This window comes from Parasteatoda tepidariorum, chromosome 11, assembly GCF_982258835.1.
Source record: "Parasteatoda tepidariorum strain Cologne lab strain chromosome 11, Ptep-v5.0, whole genome shotgun sequence".
Taxonomy (NCBI): Eukaryota; Metazoa; Arthropoda; class Arachnida; order Araneae; family Theridiidae; genus Parasteatoda; species Parasteatoda tepidariorum.
In genome coordinates this window covers 89,316,864-89,338,388 of record NC_141765.1, presented here as the reverse complement: position 1 = coordinate 89,338,388, position 21,525 = coordinate 89,316,864, and the positions used below count along the sequence as shown (strand labels likewise).

The 21,525-nt window shown below is 30.8% G+C and overlaps 1 protein-coding gene across 1 annotated transcript in view; it reads left to right on the top strand.

Annotated features, from left to right (window-relative positions):
* Positions 1-20,874, top strand: part of LOC107455196 (uncharacterized) — a 342,163-nt gene extending 321,289 nt beyond the window's left edge. Inside the window, exon 3 of the mRNA XM_016072691.4 lies at positions 20,481-20,874. Coding sequence (XP_015928177.1) covers positions 20,481-20,663 — 183 coding nt within the window. The 3' untranslated portion in view covers positions 20,664-20,874. The remainder of the gene's footprint in view (positions 1-20,480) is intronic.
* Positions 20,875-21,525: the final 651 nt, after the last annotated feature.

The window sequence follows — 21,525 nt, the reverse complement described above, 5'->3', positions numbered from 1 at the left end:
TTTTGATAACCACCTGTATATATATATATATATATATATATATATATATATATATATATATATATATATATATATATATATATATATATATATATATATATGTATATGTATTGCCTTTATAGAGTATAGTTCCTGTTTCATATTATTATGTAGTGGTGAGTCTTGTTCATCATTGAAACGAGATCAACTTCTTTAGAAAGAGGGCTTGATTAAAACAATTTAAAAATTTTTTCATTTAGTTATCTTATTTTAACAGTCACATCTTGTAAGGAATTATTAAGGATAGTTATTACTTAGCGCAAAAAAAAGAAAAAATAAATCAAAAAAATACTGAGAAAAAATTTGCGAAAGACGCATTGAGAACTGCAATGACTTTCAAACAAATTGGAATTTCGAACAAATTTGAGTTATGTTCATAAATAATAATTGCGCTTTTGTAGAAGTTTAACAATTAAAAAATCTCATACTTTCAAGGGTAAAATCTCTTCTTTTTTTTTCTTGATGTGATCGTACTCTTCGCGCGTTTTTCTACACACTTTCGTAATTTCAAGTATCTAAGTAATTCAGTTTTTGTGCAACAAAACAAAATGTAACGTTGAGTATAATACCTGAAACTGCAGTAATGGCGTCGCTTACGATTTTATAATATAGGAGAAGGACTTCTTCTTACACTTCTATAAAATATATGCAATAAGTCTTAAATTTAAAGACAAAAATATTTTTTTAAATTATTTATTAAGGAATTTTTTCTAGGGTATTAACTTTATGTACTAGGGTATTAACCATTTAACTTTATGTTAAATGGTCCTGTGGCATTCTTGTGAATTCAGAATTAAAAATAGTGCTCTAACAGCTAAACACATCGACCCCAATTTCATCTAAATAGATAAAACTTATTTTAATAAATTCAAATTTTTGTTCGATAAATTCAAATCCTCAGATATTCTTTGAATTTTTTCTCTAAAATATTGCTATTTCCTATAGTTAACGTATAAAATATAATTGCCGGAATTGATTTTTAAGTATATTTTTTTTCACTGTACTTGATAAACACTGACGGATTGCAGATTAATTCAATTCCTACATAAATCAAGTAACTTTTTCTACAAACCTTTGAAAATATGGATTCGATTTAATTTCCTTATTTTTAATTTTTACCGTATCGCCATAAAAACTTCATTTAATACTGATCTATATAAAATATTTACGTGAATATGAGGTTTTCAATAATTGACTTTAAAATCTGCTATCACATTTTGCTTATTTATTAATTTTCTTCGAAAATATTTTCATAAGGAATAATTGAATGATTTAAAAGTACGAAAGAGGGGGGGAAGACACTTTCTTTAAAATAATCTCGATAATTTTTTAATTCTTTTTTACACAGAAGATGCAAGAACTTAAATCGATTCATCATTTATTAAACAGTAATATTTAGATTTTAAAGAAATTATTAAATTTGATACTGCCATTTAAGACAAGTTTCAAATTACTTTTTTTATTTCATCTTGTATTTTTTATTAAATTTTAGTTTAAATATTTTTTAAACAATAGTGATAATGGTAGGAGTAAAATGCAATTTAAAAAAAAGTAAGCCAAGAAAAATAAAAGCAAAAATTTTCTTGAGGCAATTTTAAATACCATTTTATAACGGTTTTAACAGTTTTATAACGGACAATCAACTTACATTCCCTTAAAGAAATATTGGTTATTTTTATGAACTTAAATTTTATAAACTTTACGAAAGTGCCAATTTGGAGAGATTTTGTTCACTTGGATAAAAATTATTAAAATCAATGAATAATTTTTGCAAATTTTTATGAGCCCAGTTAATGCGGCGTTGAAGTAACATTAAGAAAATCTCTTTTTATGATACTTTTCTTCACATTAACAACCAAATTTACATTGAGGACGCCATGTAAAAATAAGCTAAACTTGATATGATTCACGGCAGTAATTACGATAGTAATTATTATTATTTTTTAAATAATTTTTCGATAGTGAAAAAAAAATATTTGACTGGGGCGATTAATGCCTAAGTGTGATAAACTTACAACGAAATTGACTAATGAATAGCTTGACTTGAACTTAACAACATATTATTCGCACAAATAAACTTTTGTAAAACAGCCTACATGTGATCACATAAACGGCTGGACTCATTTCCCGTAAGAAATGTATTTTATCAAATAAAAATTTATTAAAGTAAATTTACTTGAATTTTTTAAATTTTATTTTCAATTGGAAAATATTAGTTAAAGTAATTGATACTATTATATTTAAATTTAATAATATTAAATTAAGAGATTTTATTACAGAGATTAATTGGGTGGCCGTACAAGAAAATCCTTCGAAATTCTGTGACGGGCAAAAATGGGGAACAACTGAGGTATTATTTTTATGTATTTTATCACGCTTAATCGAATAGATCTAGTTTAGAGATAATAGTTTAGAATTCTTAAGAGTTTTATGTACAAACTGTACTTGTTTGACTTAGACATATTTACGCATTTAACATTGCGATCTATGTATATAAGCAAAATATTTTTTCTAAAGTATTTTTTTGCTCTGAGTAAAATGAGACAATAAACAGGCAACAGAAAAAATAATTCAAAAGTTGCTGGCTTTTCTAAAAAATAAGCTGGCTTTTCTAAATAATGTATAAAAAGTATTTGTTTTGGCACTTGCTTATGTATGCACTTGCTTATGTATGCACTTGACATTGCTACCCAGGAACTATATGAACATGTAAGGTATATTTTTTTACATAACTTTTTACGTTTAATTGAATGAAATTAATTCCAAGACTAATAGATTAGAAGATATACGAAAATAACAATTTTGCACTTCATTTACGTCCATTCCATTGCTCTACAACAAGTGAGATAAGGATTATTTTCTGTTAAATAAAAATATTATTAATTAATGTGTTGAAAATTTATCTTCAAACCACAGGATCAGAAGAAATTAAGATATGTTAACTTGTAGAAGATCTTTTTGAATTGTTAAATAATCATGATAAAAAATGGTCATGGTAAAGAAAAACATGATCCGCTATTTTCCGCGGATATTAACGATGCGCTTTCCTGTTGTCCTTTTCCTAGGAAAATTTCAAAATAATTAAAAGATTACATTATAATTGCGACCAACTACAGCCAAGAGGAAAATTGCCAAAAATGAGTCATTAAAGGCCGTTGGATTGTATATTAGCCCCCTGCGGGCAAGCCACTATATATTTTTCTTTCATCAATTGCAAGTTATAGGAAAATGGGAAATTTCATTTCAAGTCCTGGCGATTCCATTCCATCATAGCAAGTACCGATACGGAAATATTTTCTAGCCCAATTAACTCAGACAGAAACTATAATTGTCAAATTAAGCAATCTGATTTGAAAATTACTGCAGATAACCCTCTCATGTACTAAAATGGTTAGCAGGGTAACTTAAAAATAGCTCAATTTTTTTTCATTTTGTGTATTTGCCCGACTGCTCTCTTTTGATGGGTTTATTTATCATGATTTCTCTTAATTTCTTAATTCTACTTTGGTAAAGAAAAATTATAATTAGAATAGCATTTAAAATTGCAATAGATTAGATATACCTTATACTAAATAGTCCAAAAAGAATTGGGACTACAGTGATAAATATATAATTTTTTAATGTATTTTCAAAAGTTGTATGAGAACTTTCTGGTTACGGTGTATATATTATTAATAATTATTAATATTATTAATCATTATTATTAGTAGTAGTATTATATATACTATTAATATAATATTCATAAAAATTGAATCTCCAATTAAATTGTCGCACCTAAGTTGGCACTTTCTTAATAGACTCTAAGCGAGCGAGTGCATAGTTTATTTGAAAAAGAAATATGAAAGAGCAACTCAACAAATTATAGGGAATGAATTTTCATTTCATTTACAGAGAAGAAGGTTTAAATGTTCCACCAAACACAGTCTGAAAAGAATGAGAAACCTGCATAATGGATTAATTGTTTGGCATACCTCATCCAAAACTTTGTTTCCAGTTGGAAGAGGTTTCCACTTGTAGAAAGGCCTTACCTAAGGAACAGACACAGACAAATTAATGTCCGTTACTGCCCCACGAAGTAACTTTTATTTGACTAATGAGTTAAGTAATTGAGAGGACAAGCTCATTTAAATGGCATGCAGCTCCTCATTTTAATTGTAGACTCCACAGAATTACGCGACACAAATTTTTCAATCAGGAAATAGCGCGCATTTTTAACGCTTCTTGAATTGCGGCTTAGTAGTTATTTGAAATATGACTCACTTTAACTAAGATTAAAACCCACTTTTTGAAGGAATATGGCGAAGTTGTTGTTTCAAACTTGTGCATTAAATTTGCTTTTACAAATTTAGAGAGGAATCCATTAAAATAAATATACAGTTATTCACAAAATAAATAGCTTTCATTGGTTTAATACACTCTCAGAACTAAACATTTATGAAGTGTAAAATTGAACCTTCGTACACTTTGTAATCGTGAATTTTATCGTAGTAATTTTTATAGTAATCGTTCAATCATAATTGCATTATCAATCAATCATAATTTGGGTGCCAATAGAGTTATCTTTAATAAAATAATAATTACAAAACAAACAGTTTTCACAGAAATTGTGCGAATTTGATGCTACCTTAAGAACCATGTTTTCCTTTCAATTTAAGCCATAATCAATCAAGTAAAAATTTGTAGTACAATATGGTTTAGAAGAGAATTTCACTCAAATAAATATAACTATCATTGATTTTATACATTTTTAGAATCATAATGTCGTGAAAATTTAGCTCACCCTTAATAAAGTGTAAAAATTGAACCATTTTTTCAGTTTAACTATATTATGCTATCGTGTAATCAGTCAAGTTTAATATACATGATGATTCAGTTTTTAACAAAATAACACACAAATAGCCTATGATTTTATTCAGTCTCAAGACAGTGACATTGTTGAGAAAAACTAAATAATTATTTTCGAGAATGACTTGAAATTGATTATTAAATGTATTCCAATATCCAGTTCTTAAATAAATTTCAGAAAGGGCATAATGAACTATTTTTTCAAAATTGAGTTAGAAAAATTGAGTGCCATATTAGTAGCTTGAAAAATTTAATCGAATTTTTAATGACTTTTAAGCTATCGTAAGAGTCCTATTGTTAAAACAACTTTTCTAAATTACTCGATTGAGAGAATAAAAGACGGCTTAAGTTAACATTATCTTCTTACTTGTGAAGTACTGTTGTCGTATTTAATTCACCTAGAAAATAAATAATTATAGCATTCTGTCTGTTTGAAACATCTAATTCAATTTTAATATGATTTTGTAATTTTACAAAAAAAGAGCCAAATTTGTTAAAACGAAATTTTTTGGCATTTTTTAAACGAGATAAATCAAACAAAATACAAATAAAAAAATTAATTTATCAGATATTGTTTTATTTTTCGTGATAATTAAATTTTATTCCTCTCAATTAAATGTTGTTTTTTCGCGAAAACAGTTCATTGATTAATTTTCTCAACTCAAATATATTACTTGCGGTCTGTTAATATCATCTTCACTCGAGAATCTCCTAGATAATTTGATTTTAGAATCTTTAGATTTGCTTGAACTAAAGGGGTGATAAACCATTTAAAAGAAACCATAATGTACGGTATTTGTGGGAAAAATACTTTTTTTAACTGGCACAGATTTTGAACAACAGCCAATTGGAAGGAAAGTTTTTGTCTTTAATAATAATAACATTGAGTTTAATAATTTTAAAGAACTTTAAAGAGCAAAAATTCGTATATGGAATGCAAAAAAAAAGAGGAAAAAGTTTGTTATTTGTATCTAACTTTTCAGCGCTCATTGAAAAAAGGCTTTTCAATTAGCAATTTTCTTTAATTAGTATATTCAACAATCTTTTATGCAATAAAGTAGACATTTTTCCTTTGAAATCAAAGAGTTTAACTAATTTCATATTTATTAACGGTTTATAAAAACTTAATGTGACCAAAAAAATTAATTCTTTAAACTCAAAATACAAATCATAATTCAAAATTTAGATTTACACAATACATTTTCTACTATAATCATACTATTTGCATAAATTTTCATATTAGTTATCGTGCGCTACAGCAATAGGGCAGAGTGAATAAGAATTTTCTTAGAGAAAAATTCTTCATTATTTATGAATAAAACTGAAGAAACAAAAGGTAATTGAAATAGGCATTCTCATTTGACAAAAAATATTTATTCAGAGAAAACTGTGAAATGTATGTCTCCTTCATCCTTCGTCATAGCAGACTTGCAACTTTTAGTTATGGGGTCTCCTCTAATACTCGGTCCGCATCGAATTTAAAACACACCAAATGCGTACTCTATTATTCATTACTCTAAATTATTAATACTATTTCGCTCATCCAAGTGGACAGTGGTGGACCTCATATTAACTATGTTTTGTTTACAGGATGTATTTGTTCTCTAGAAAGCTATGATTAGTAATCCGGTGCCAATTTGTTTGCTTCTGATTCTATATCGGAACACTCTTCACCTATGTTCTTTAGCTTTTCCAATAACTCTCTTCTAATCGACATTTCTTTCATGAATTTAGGGCGCAAAAGAAATCAACTGAACAACGTGTAAGAACGACTGTCACTGCATGAAGCAGGCCTGCCCAAAGCATGAAGCAGGCCTGCGCAGCTCGCGGCTCTCCCACTCTGCCAAAGCGTATCGATTACAGTATGTGATCCTACAGTCAGTGATCCTCTGAACTACGTTATAGAACTACGTATAGCGCGTTCAAGGGGAACGAGGTGCGTGAGCAGGCCTGGCATAAAGATTCAAATAAAAAATACTACGTTAGTTATTGAACATTTGCAACTTATCAAGTATATTTTATTTAATTTGATAACCGTCGTTGAACAGTTGACCCGATTTTGGTTTTACGACTACTAATGTTCAACTCCGCAGCCTTGTAATTTTGAACCAATCCAGAAGACAAGGGAACTCCTGGATCATTACCCCCAGAGGTATGATTTGTTATGGGAACATGGAGGACTTTGAGACTCGACAGATTTAACGTGCATCAGTCCCCATTTACTACACGTGGAGTCTTCGTCCGTCAAGGATCGAACCCACGACCCCTTGGACTTGGGTCCAGTGCCCTACCAATCAGGCTCGCCCTAACCAATTTATCAAGTATATGCCCAAATCGACAATTTATCGGGAACTTGTATGTTGTCATGTGTGACGGTAATGAAAAAAAGTATAAACTGTTATTCCAATCCAGAGCCGAATTGGTCGTATAAGAAATTTATTCAATTCAATAATAAAAGTCATTTGATTATTTAAAATTTCCCAAGTAGTCAAAATGACTGCTTTTTGGGCAATACAGGTATAACACATATATTTTTATCGGAAATGGAGGAGGGGGAAGCAACTACAATGATTAATAAACGCATCTATATGTTGTACAAAAAGTCAAAAAATTCTAAGAAGTTATGTCATTTTATACATAATTGTTTTTCTAATTGAAATTGATAAGCAATCGAAATGACTTCCTTAGGCAATCTAGTGTTAATCAGGACAAAACCAATGTTCTATGTTCTTTCTTTTCTTATAAAAAGCTCATATATTTATTAAAAACATATTCTGTTTGCCTAATGAAGATAATTTAAAATTATTTTTCGGAAAATCAATTAACAAGGTTTTAAGTATGTGAGCAAAACACCCCATATCGATTTACTTTGTTCATTATGACTGAAATCAAATTGCAGTATTGGTTCACAACCTTTTTTGTATTTGTAACCAGCATAGTATGAAACACTGGCATTCTATAAAATAAGGTTTTAAGGCAAAATATGAAACATGGTTCTGATAAGGTTATAATATAAATGACGTGAATTCCTCAAAAATACAAATTTTATTCGTAAAAAATAATGAGAGCGTCATTAAAAAAGCTTGAATGACATTTTGATTTATATTTCGTTACATTCGAAGCAAATCGGAGATGTATTTCTTACTTTTTTCGGTTTCTCATTTGAAATTCTATAGAATGCCGGATTTCAAACTTTGTCGGTAACATTTTCAATGTAATTCTTAATTGTTTTCAAAGATGTCCAGGAAAGTGTTAGATGTGGTTCATTATTTATTTTTTTATCCTCAAAGATTACTGTGAAGATGTCGCCAATATTAATCAGAACAGTGTTTTGAATGAGGAGTCGTCCTAGAGTAATTAGGGGAACATTTAATTAGTAAGCAAGGAGCCGTGCAGGATTGTAATTACGGTGTCATTCTCTTCACAGTTTGATGCGACTTTTAGTATGTTTCGAAAAGAAGGAATAAAGCCTTATGTGATGTGAAATAGATGCCGAGAGTATGATGATTAAATGTGTTTCTCCACCTAAAAATTTTTCTCCGCTTAATAGTCTTTTACCCTTCTGCAATATTTTCTTACACTTGATTAAGAGATCTTTACTGTGGAAGTGATGGCTTTTATTAAAAATTTGCACTTTAATAAAAATGAATTACTGATAGAATGGATTTGGTGATTGTCTTCTCTTTGAGCCAATTGCAGAAGAGTATGCTTCGCCGGTTTAATAATTTTTTTTTGTTCTAGTGCCTAATATTATGAAGAATAGTGTTTTTGTTTTTAACCAAAAACGTAGACTAATTGAACAAAATGACACCGAGACATTCTGACATTTATAAAACGTCATAAGAAATTCAAAAATCAGTCCATCGCGTGGCTTTGGATTGAAGATTTTCTTTTTTTTAATGAATTTCATAAGATATAAAGAGAAAATCGAATAAGATAAATTATATGAGCCCCCATGAATGAAAGAAAAATTATTTACTTTTTTTGTTAATTCTTTTTTTAAAAAGTTAACTAAATTTCAGTTTAATATTATATTAAATAAACATCATTACTTATTAATTATCATAAATCTATGGTATTCGAAAACCGTTGATAAAGTATATGACAAAACTCCTTTTTTGAGAGGTAAAATTTGGTATGGTTGATAAGATAACGGAGGATGAAGGAGTATTTTTCTAACCTCAATCGCTGAATATACATTATTTACTTATTACATTATTTTACTTCCCTCTATTATTAGCTCTTTAAAATAGATAATACACTCTATAACAAAAAAATCGACGCACCACGAAGGAGTTGTCCGATTGAAACGAAAATTGGTCGATAGTAAGACAATGTACATAATAGTGAATGATTAAAATTTCAGAACAATTGAATAATTTATTGCAGAGTTACAGTAACAAGTTCAATAAAGTGTTGACCCGCCTCTAGCCTTGATACAAGCTGCCAAACGGCGTGGCATAGACCGATAAAGCTCCCGGATGGTCTCTTGCGGTATTTCCTGCCAAATTCGATCCAATTGTCGAACGAGGTTATCAACATTCCGTGCCAGATGCAATTGTCTTCCCATCATATCCCAGACATGCTCGATGGGAGAGAGATCTGGTGATCTGGCAGGCCAAGGAAGAGTGTGACAAGCTTGCAAACAGTCCATAGCAACACGTGCCGTATGTGGTCTGGAATTGTCCTGCTGAAAAATGTGCGTGCAATAGTAAAGGCAGGATCCCCCCTCTGCCCTCTGCGTCTCCAAACACGTCTTCGATGATCGTCAGGACACAGTTGGAAGCGGGATTCGTCGCTAAAGACTATACGTCCCCAGTCGGCATCATTCCAGCCTGATCTGTTCAAAACATTCATGCATACGAAATTTCAAAGCAATCAGATGATTGCTTCTTGGTGCGTCGATTCTTTTGTTATAGAGTGTATTTATGAAATCTGACGTAATTTTTAGTACGTAGTCATAGCTTACGGCAATGATTATTAAATATAAGGGAAGCCCAAATGAAAGTGTAATTGATGCAATAACACTGACATTTGAAGAGAAAGATGATTTCGCATGTCCCTATAGAAGATTCAGAGAGCTAGGAATGCATGCAATATCGTCAGATCTCGTCAGATGCGTGTGTGATAGAGCACGTTAAAAGGTATCGTTTGCTTGCCTTTAAAAGGTGTCAACGCGCGCTATTTTTAGCAACAAAAAATTTGCGTGAAATGTATCATAGAATGCAAAATGGCACGGAGCGTATGTCTCGCTGATCGGTATTCAGACGCTGTAGAGCAGTGTTTCCCAACCTTTTTTGTGCCATGCCCCACCTACGACATTCTAAACTTCTTTTGCCCCCCTATGTAACATATACATAATTTTTAATATTAAAAAATTGAATTGTTCACTTAAGAAACTTAAATTATAGGTTTTAGGAAGAAATCACCAGAAAATTGTTAACGAAACACAGTAAGTAAATTTTTAAAACATATAATGAAAAACTAAAATTCAAATAGTTTTAATAAAGATTTTTCTATAATAATTTAATATTTTAATTTAGTGAGATCCTTGCTGCACAGAGATTTTATGTTAGGTTCCTATTTGGTTAGTTTCAGTCTCAAGTATCCCCGTTGTGTTATATCCAGATGATTTCTTTTTTTAGCAGTAAATCATTTACAGCACTAAATCCAAATTCAGCTAAATATGAAGATGGAAACGGTAGCAATAATTTTCTTGCACATTTGGTTGAATTTGGGTATTTGATTTCTGTTTCCTCACAAAGTCATGCCTCCACTCCTTTTATATTAAATTAAGTTTTAACTGACTCATCATTTTGCATTTCTGTGAGTTCTTCTTGGTACTGCATATTTGATATATCAGACAAATCCACTAACTTTGGCTGCATCATCCATGTTGAAAATCAATTTGTTTTAAATCAGAAAATCTTTCTTTTAAAGCAGCCGATAGAATTTTCAGATGATCGACAATAACAAGTAAAGCGGTATTATTTACCTCACATTTTTGGAACCAATGAAACTGTTCAAAGTTTTTGTTGTTAATGTATATCTGACATAACTCAATAAGGGTAATGAAACCAAATATCTTCGTTTTTGCATCAACAAGAGTTTTATTTGTTCTTTGAAGTTGCTTATTTAATATATTTAGTTTTTCAAAGATATCGGCTGAATAACTCACAAATGCTTTATCATCGACTGTTAACAGATATTTCATTTTAGGTTTGTCGCTTAAGAAATCATTAAGAATATCAAACAGTTCCATAAATCTTTTCAAGCAGTTCCCTTTAGAGAGCCATCTTACTTCAGAGTCTCACATGGTAAAAGTCTCACATGTTCTGCATTTTGTTCTTCACAAAATAGCTTGAAGAGAAGCTCACATTTGGCATTAGCTTTAATATCATTGATGCACTTTATTACTGAATGTAGTTAACCGGCAAGATGTTTCTAGCTACCAAGTTTTCCCTATGAATAACACAATGCACGAGAATCATTTCTGGATTCTCATCTTTTATCAATTTTAAGCAGCCATTTTTCTTAGGAGCACCATCTGCAGCACAAGATGTTATGTATTTATTGGTATATTATTGACATCTATGTGCATTTTTAGCTTATTATATATATCGTTGGAGGTAGTGCTGCTTTCTAATCTTTTACAGAACAACATTTCTTCAGCAAAATATCCTTTATCAATATATCTTACGTAAGTCATCAATATTGCCACACTGTCTATCAAAGTTGATTCATCCATTTGCACTGAGAATTTTCTTGTTTTCATCTTTTCAACATGTTGTTTGTCAATATCTTCACTCATTTCGTCTATTCTTCTGCAAACAGTATTGTTACTGAGTGGCATAGCTTTTACAGCTTTGTCATCTTTTTCAAGAACCGTTTTAAGAGATGCTGATATTGACGGTTTTATTAAATTCTGTCCTGTAGTATGATTCTTTCCAGATTTAGCGATGAATAAAAAAATTTGATAACTAGCCTCAAGAATACGATTATGAGTTGAAGTGTGAGCAGTAAATAGATACTTTACTGTTGTCCTCTTTTCAAAATTTTTCTTTTTTAAGTTTGAAAGTCCACGCGGAGTCTGCTGCAGGGAGGTTAACTTGACGCCGCCAAAAACCCAGTTGATATTCTGGTCTCGTCAAAAGAATTTATAATATTTCTTGGCTGCAATTATTTAAGAATTTTATTTTTTCTTTCAATTTTGGCACTGAAATCTAGCATTGCATTTAAATGGCCAGAAGCAAAAAGATTAAACTCGTGTCGAGTCCATTTTCAAATTGCCCCCCTTAGCAATCAAATTGCCCCCCAGTGGGGCGTGGGCCCCACGTTGGGAAACACTGCTGTAGAGGTTTTGGTAGAGTGGAAGAAGCACTACTGTCGATTGTCGAGAAAGAGCGGTGAATTGTCGATGAGCAAAGGAAGTGTTCACACAATATGGCATGAAAGGTTGCAATGGAATGGTTGTAGGAATGATTTGTGCGCATTGGGTGCCTGAAACATTTGACAGAGGAGCAGAAGATTCATCTCATGTCTGTTTTCATGTTATATCTAATGCTTTACCATTTCCTTTCAAGGATCATTGCCGCTGATGAAACATGGTGCAATCACTTTGATCTGGCCACCAAAAGTATGGGCATGGAATGATGACACTCTTAATCTCAAATCATGTTCACGAGCTTCTTCAACTTCTTGTAATTAAAAGAAAAATAAATAAATAAATAAAGGATAAAAACACATGCAGAGATTTGACCGCAGAGAGTGGAAGAAGTTAACATCAGATAAGTGGACCCTTCAAGTTGGTCCCCTTTTCTTTTTTATTTTTCCTTTCTTAGTTTCGCTTGGTTTGCTGCCCGGATGTTGTTGACAAGTTGAAGATTCGGCGATTATTCTGTGGTAATATGGAAATTTTCAAAAATATTTTGAAATCTAAAGTATCATTGAGTTTTATCTTCATAAAGGCTTCTTCCTCGTGTGCCGTTACTGGGCTTTATTGGAGTTGGTATCCATCTGACCATTGGATTTTATTGTAAATTATAATAAAACTTTTTAAAGCAATTTTGAGTTGTTAGCAAAGAATATTTTTTTATTTAGTGAATATCTGTTATTTATTTATTTAATGAGTGTATACTTGTGTTTCAAAAGTTCCGAAAAATTGCAATGATTTATAGCAGTTAAAGAATAGCTTTGTTATAGCAGCAGTATGCACCCAACAGGACAGCTTGCAGTAAACACCCGTTTCATTGCCAAGTTTGGCGATAGCTGATGATAATCTGGTTTCAATTTGAAAATAGTTTGAAGGAATCGTAAACAAAAAGTTACAAACGGCGATCATCGAAATGGATGATGATGTAATCGATGTTGTGGTAATGTAATGATAGATTTGGTACTGCGCATATGAGGAGGAGTTGATTGGTGACATAAAGAAAGATTCACTGGAGTATCGGTTAGATAAATAATATTTTCTGTACAATTTAATATATTTTTTCATGGGTCTTATTACCAGCGATTCAGAATTGATTTCGTTAAAAAAAATTATACCAAACAGAAAGTGATTTTCATCGGATTGCAGAGATCGCAAATGAAATTTTGGCATGTATCTCAGGAGTTTAAAAATCGAAAACCGAAATTTCAATTCCAATGAAAGTTGGTTTCTTAAGGTGTGGCTAGCTTTAACAAATCAGAGAATGAAATCTCTCCTTGCCGGTAAATCTTAAAGCCAGATGTTCTTATCTTATAGTGTCTCTACATTGAAATATAAAATAGCCAAATATGTGCAAGGCAGGGAGAAAGCAAAGTTTATTAGCTAAAAAATTGGTTTATCAACTTTTGTTGAACAGTTACTATTCTTTTAAATTTAAAAAATGTCTCTTACACATTAAAAATCCGAATTTGTTAAGAAAAAGATCATGATAATATTTAAATATTTATTTTCTAAAGAATAAATATTATATACTAAATCTAAGAATCACGTGCGTTAAATGTTAAAAAAACTATTGAGAGAAAGATTAATTAAATTCAATAAAAATATTTATATTTTATAACAAAGAATTTTTTTTCTAGATTCAACAGTTTTGTTAGCTTAATATCAGAAAATTATGATTTTAAATGTAAAAACGAAACTATCTAATAATTTGCTTTGCTTGCTTAATTTTATTTTTTTATTTTTATGTGTAACAAAGAGTTCTTATTTTTCAAACCGATGCGAAACACTATAAACTAGGATGCATAGTCAACCAGAGGGGATGTATATGAAATTGAGTAAACTTGAAAAATTTGCATTTAATAAATCGAAGTATACTATTTTTCCCAAATTAAAATAATTAAAACTTAGTCATCTCATTTCACTTCTTCAAGAGCGAGAGAGAGAGTAACTACCAGTTGCAATATTAGATATTATCTACTTAAAGAAAATAATAATTCAATCAACAATATAAAAAAGATAGGAAAAGGATAGAGACCTGTAACTATTTTTATCACCAAAGAGAAACAAACCGTACTTAATTAACATTATATTTATAAATCTGATGAAAATTACACGATCGCTTGGAGTGACTATATGTATGAATATGAATTTTTTTTCCAATATCAGTTTTTTCTTGTCCTTTTTCTTCATGTATTCCGTGTTTTTTTATTATTTTTTACGATAATCACTAATCCTTTCCTAGAAACAGTTATAGTATGAATTTTTCTTGAATAAAAAAAAGGAAAAATAAATTGTTGAATTTTGCACTTTTTTCTTTGGTGGCATTTAGTGTGTGCAATATCTTACAATGCACTTCGGCTATTGTAATTCGAAAAGTAACAAGGAAAAAGGAATAGAGAAGAATAGGAATAGAGAGTTAAAAGGATTTCTGTCTGTGGATTTCTGTCTGAAACAGTGTTTAGATGTGCTGTGGTGAAGAGAGGTCAAATAATTTTTTAAAACCCATAATATAACGAAATATAAAAGCAGAAATATCAATCACTCGACCAAACTTACGTCATGGTGAACTTTGACATTACTGGTCTAGTAACTAGTGTCTACTCTATATCCACGCCCTCTAGTCAGTAGTTTGTCTAAAAAAAACTTCATTATAGATTATTGTTTCTTTATCGCAGATGAACATAATTTGCTTCCTTTTTATTTGATTTTTATAAATTGAAATAATTAAAATTGATTAATGGCATTCCATCTTACCTCTGTGCCAGAAAAGTCTGAAATTCGCAAATATTACAAACGCTAAACACATTTTTTCCAAATTCTTTTAAGATTTACATTTTGCAAATTTTAAAATTTAAAAAAAACTAATATATTCTAAAAAATTAATTTTTTATATTATTCTGGAATTCAAATGCTTGAAATAAAAAAAAACACAATTTAAGTACCTACAAAAAAAGTAAAATAAATAAATAGAGGACATTAAGTAACCTAAGCTGCCCAAAACATTAAATTTCATATAAAGCACAATAAATTGGAAAATTTTAATAATGGCTGAGATAGAGTCTTCTTATCGCTTACTAGCATTTATTAGACTTCTATTAAAACGTTTTCATGGTTTTCATTTGTGAGTAATGCAGATTCTAATTATTTTCATTTAAAAAGTTTTTCAAAATAAGATTTCACTCCTGCATTTATATTACAAGTTATCTGGGCTGTGTACAAAAATACAAAAAAGTGCGAGAATAAGAACGGCGAACATTCACCAAGATGATAGGCTATATATCAAGGGTTATAAGAAAATGATTGATTGTAAAAAATAATTTCATTGCTATAATAAATATTTGGATGGAATCCTATTACCGTTAAGAAACCTGAAAAACATTTTCGTGGTTTTCCTTTGCTTGTATCCCAAAGTTTGATTTGTTTTAATTTAATTTTATATTAAATAAATTGTTAAAACAGCTTCTATAAATATGATTTTACACTGATTCTTAAATTGCAAGTTGCTTTAATTTCCGTGTTAAATTAAAAATAAGAAGAGCGTTTCGTTCTATTTACAAAGATGATAGGCCATCTATCAAGGATGATAAAAAAAATATTGATTACTAAAAAATAACTTCCTTGGGATATTTAGCATTTAGCTGGAATTCTAATACCGGTAAAAGCAATCTGAAAATAATCTACGTGGTTTTTCTTTTGCGTGCAACTCAAAATCTGATAATTTTAATTTCATTTTAATCTTGATTCAAATAAATTATTTTAATAACTTTCATAAATATAGTTTTACTCCGATACTTAAATTGCGAGCTACTTTGATTTCTGGGTTAAGTTAAAAATTACAAATATAAGAAGATCATTTCGTTACATTGACAAAGACGATTGAGTGTCAAGGATGCTAAAAGAATGATTCATTATTAAAAAAAAAAAAAAACACTCATTACGATTACTGAGCATTTGGCTGGAATTCTTTAAATGTCAAGTAATCTGAAAGGTATTCTTGTGGTTTCCCTTTACTTGTAGCGTAAAATATAATTGTTTTCTTTAAAAAAAACATTACGTATTTTCTAAGCTGTTTTGAATAAACTTTCTGCCAAAATCGGAACAATAAAATTTTGGCTATCCTGTCAGAGGAAAGTAGATGTTCTGCAAAATATTTCTTTCTTCCGTAATCTCGATTCTTAGATTGGTTTGAAGGTAGATTTATGGTTCATATCAATTAAACTAACTACAAGATTCAGAAATTTCTGAATAAAAAAAAAATTAAAAATCAAGTTTTGAAAATTTAATACCCATTTTTCAATTAATTATTTTCTTTTACTTTTTACATTCTACTTCGTTAATAAGAAAAATTGAGTATAAGGCAATTGCTTAAGAACCATTACCTCAAAAACTTGACTCGAAAATAAAGATTATATTAGGTAATCAAATTGAAATATCAAACAAATTACTAGCGTTCAACGCTAATTACTAACGTTCTTTTTTTTCTAAAGTGTTTTTTTTACTTTCACAAGTATTTTAACAATTGTAAAAGAAATGTTCATTAAAATTTGTTAAATTTAAATCAGTTGTCAAATAAAAAAAACCTTCTTGTTCCTATGAATAATAAATACATTATGTGGTTAGAGTGAAGTATAGTTTAGTCTCTTTAGGCTCGTGTGTAGACATGAAAATCCAATAAGGTAACAGTTTAACTTTAGTTCAAGTTAAAAGAAAAACTTTCAAATTTATACTTACTTGCATTTATATATTATATACCATTTTAACAAATCAACTTGCCTCTAATAAACAGCTGTTGATTCAAAATGAAGAAAAAACAAAGGAAAATTACAGACATATGAAAAAAGGGGGGAAAAGAAAAATAAGAATAAAAATAAAAATAGCAGAAAACTGGGAAAAAATAATAATAATGAAAATCCGAAAGAAAAGAATAAAATTTTTATTAAAAAATCCGGAAAATAAATATAATCTCTTCATCAGCCCACACGATTATATTAGCAAAAAGAGTGGATTAGAAACTATTAGAAAGCACTCTTTTTGCGGATATAATCGCGTGGGCTAATGAAGAAATGAAGAAATATCTCTTAAGCTAATGAAGAAATATCTCTTATTTTCCGGAATTTTTAATAAAAATTTTATCTTTTTTTTTCTTCTTTTTTTTCGAATTTTTATTATTATTATTTTTTCCAGTTTTTTGTTATTTTTATTTTTATTCTTAAATTTCTTCGTGTCTTTTTGTATTTATTTATTTTGCTTTATATATATATATATATATATATACAGGGTGTCCCAAAAGGTCGTTTACAAACTTAACATGCTGGTCTGTCATATCATGATGAACAAGATTTACATAGGAACTTGTGTCCGAAAATTAAAACTGAGACCGCTAGAGGGCGATAAGTGCAGGTTTGGATGAGGAGAGAAAAAATGATATCGATAGCGGTGTTAATATGATTTTTATTATAAAACAACATTACATCACAGCAAATGCTCAAAATTCCTTCCATTCGCCACAATGCACGTTTCACAGCGTCGGCGCATGGATTCACGAACCCGTTCAAATTGGCCAGGAGTGTCGCGGACACGTGCTGCCGCTTCCGCTATAAGATCCATGTCCGATGTTACAGGTGTCTCTTACACTATGGACTTCATGTGTCCCCACAGGTAGAAATCCAGGGGAGTCAGGTCGGGGGATTGCGGCAGCCATGGGACTGGTCCGCCTCCACCGATCCAGCGATTAGGATAAATCCTATCGAGGTATTCTCGAACAGCGTAGCTAAAGTGGGCAGGCGCTCCATCATGCTAAAACCAGATGTTTCGGCGTGTAGCGGCTGGAACGTCACCCATCAGATCCGTCAGAACTCTTTCTAAAAAAATGCGATAGGTATTTCCGTCGAGGCGTTCAGGTAGAAGGTAAGGGTCAACCAACATGTCACCGGTAATACCAGCCCAAACGTTTACGCTGAAACGTTGTTGATGTGCATGGGCACGTGTACATCTTGGGTTTTCATGCGCCCATACGTGCATGTTGTGCAGGTTCACGACACCATCCCGTGTAAAGCAGGGTTCATCAGAAAACAAAATCCATGATGGAAAATCTGGCTGTGCGACCCGCTGTTGCAAATACCAGCGTGAGAATGCAATGCGTTTGGGATAATCGTCAGCGCACAATGCCTGTACTTTTTGGAAGTGGTAAGGGTGTTGCATGTCATCGTGCAGTATGCGCATTATGGTGGAACGAGCTACACCCAAGACACGCTCGCCTTCTCGGAGACTTCTTTGCGGGTTGATGGCATACTCCTGTAGCACGGTTTCCTCTACGACAGGTGTGCGTGTAGCATGTTCTCGACCGATGTGGCTACGTGCTACGAAAGCACCTGATTCACATAATCTGCGGTGTAATCGTCCAAACAAAACATGACTTGGCTGACGTCTGTTTGGGAAGCGCTCAAGGTACGTCTGTGCTGCGGCTCGTCCATTTCCATCAGCGGCGCCGTATACGTAATGCATGTCGGCCATTTATGCGTTACTAAACTCATTCATCCTTTGCCTTCAACGCCCACGTCTGAAATTACTGTTTTTCCCACTCTCCCGTTTTCGTGCAATTATCGCCCTCTAGCGGTCTCAGTTTTAATTTTCGGACACAAGTTCCTATGTAAATCTTGTTCATCATGATATGACAGACCAGCATGTTAAGTTTGTAAACGACCTTTTGGGACACCCTGTATATACTGTAAATGAGGCGCGCGTCGTCTTTTACGTTAGGAATTTTAAAAGGGAAAGATCACAAACACATAATAACGGATAATATGACAATTATTTGATAGATTAGAATATTTTGCAAGAAATTTCTCATGGGAATTCATATTCTCTTAAGGGAAAAACTTATTATGGTAATTATGATATTTTTTAATTTAAAATTAGAACTGTAATAAAGAACGCGAATTTAATAACTGTGAGAACTGGTTTTGTGTAATGAATAATGAATTTAAAAAAAGAGAATTCAGATAAATAAATAACATGAAAAGATTTGTTAAATCATTTTATGATACACCTCCCCTCACAAAATGTGTGTTACCATCTAATAAATTTTTCTAAAAAATTGTAATTTACTTGTAACACTTTTCTTACGTGACAAGTACAATTAACATGAAAATACTTAATCTCAACATACAAGCTATATTCAAAAGTAATATGTAATACATGTAAAAAACTAACTTTTGCAAAAATGATAAAAATTTAACACATTTAAAATGCTGTAGAAAATCTATTTTTACAGTTAACAAATCGAAACATTTGATTTTCATTCTAAACCGATTTTCATTCTAAACCGACAAGTTTAATGACTTCTTGTTTTACAGTCAAGTCATTTGCTTGATGAAAGTTTTTCACTAAGAAATCTTAATACTTCATTATAACAAAATTCAAATTAGTTTTTCAATCAAAATAAAAAAAATTTATATACACTTCCAAAATGTAAAAACTATCTTGTATACTTTTGTTAAAATTCGTATCATTATTTTTAATTTTACTATATATATAAACTAAATTGTTCCAGCCTTTTTTTATCTTACTTTTGTTTGCATTATCTTACTTTATTATTTATGAAAGAATACAAAACGCCTTTCACAGACGCTGATTTATAAAGGTTTAATAATATCAAACTATATTCTTTTATTGCCATTACATTTTACTCTCATCTCAGAAAAAACAATAAAAACTATTTGTCTATTTCATATTTTGCAATAGTAAAGCTAAATAAATTTCATCTTAAAAAGTTATAACACAAAACTAAAATCAAAACATTGCAACAAAAAGAGTATCTTTTATTAAACTCAATACGGATAAATATTTTTGCTCGTTTAAAATTTCTTCCCGACATAAAGTTATTTGAGAAACAAAGTCAAAACTTTCCTCCGATGCCAAATTATGTCTACTATTTGTAACCCAGCATGTGATACATTTAAATTTTTGAGTAAGTAAATATGGCATTCTATAATTGCACGCTATTGTTTGCTCGAGAAATAAAATGGGAGAGATACACAGCTATTGTCAACGTTATGTTATTAAGAAAAGTTTGCTGAGAATGGTTCTGGAAATATCTATATATAAACGGAGAAAACAGGTAGTAATGTTTCTTTTTTATGAAATCTCTTCTTTTTCTTCACAGATGGAAAATGCTTATCTTCCGGATGTTGCTCTTTTGTCATCTCCCCCCACATCTTCACTTCGATCAGTCGGATGCTTTATGGGATTTCATTTCGTAGAAAATTGGAGGACCCAAGATGAGACTCTCCAAAACACAAACTTAATGACTCCGACACTTTTCTTCGTCATTTCCTCCTTCATCTGAAATAAAATGAGGCCGATAAATGACGATTTCTATCGGCCCCAAAAATAACGGAGAGAGGCTGAAGAGAAAAGAAAACAAATAATGTTCAGTTATTGAATAGCGATTCTAATAAGACACTTTTTCTGATCACTCAAATAAACTTTTTTTTCTCTTCTTCAAAATACGATATTTGTCAGCATTTATTTATTTTTTATAGAGATATATAAAAGAGAAACGTGTTATACAGAAAATGAGAAGTATTTAGTGATTTCTATGCAGCTATTCATCCTTTTAGCCATTATGTTTAAATTTTAATGCAATCACGCGAAAGGGTTTATATTTTACAATTCTCGTAGTATATTTACAGACATTTACTTTTCCTGGATGTTACGAGAGATCTTCGGTGCAATACAGCTACCTACTTTTCACAACATATGCCCCTTCAATGGTGTAACATATGCCCCTTCAACATATGCCCCTTCAACATGCGTAATTATTGATCTAAAATAATTCTTCAGATCACTCTGTTTTAAAGCTGAAACTTTTGATAAAGTACTTTTAAATAAGAGATTTCGCTTGTAGTATGTTAGATACAAAGAGTAAAAAAAAAAGTTATTGTCACACTAAACATGTGCTTATCATGGCCAATGGGGGAAATAAAGAAATAAAAGATTGTGTAAGTTCAAGGTATTCCGCGCAGGGATTGCTAATCTGGTCTGCCCTCAAACTTTTTTAGGGTCTAGCCCAGTCTCCTAAAGCCCTGTAGTCGTTGAGATTAAGATCCGGTGAATAGAGAGACCATTCCCCAGATGTGATGGAATTCATAAAATGTTCCTTCTACCATTTTTGCCTTTTCTTTAAGCCTAAAACTTTTTACCACTTA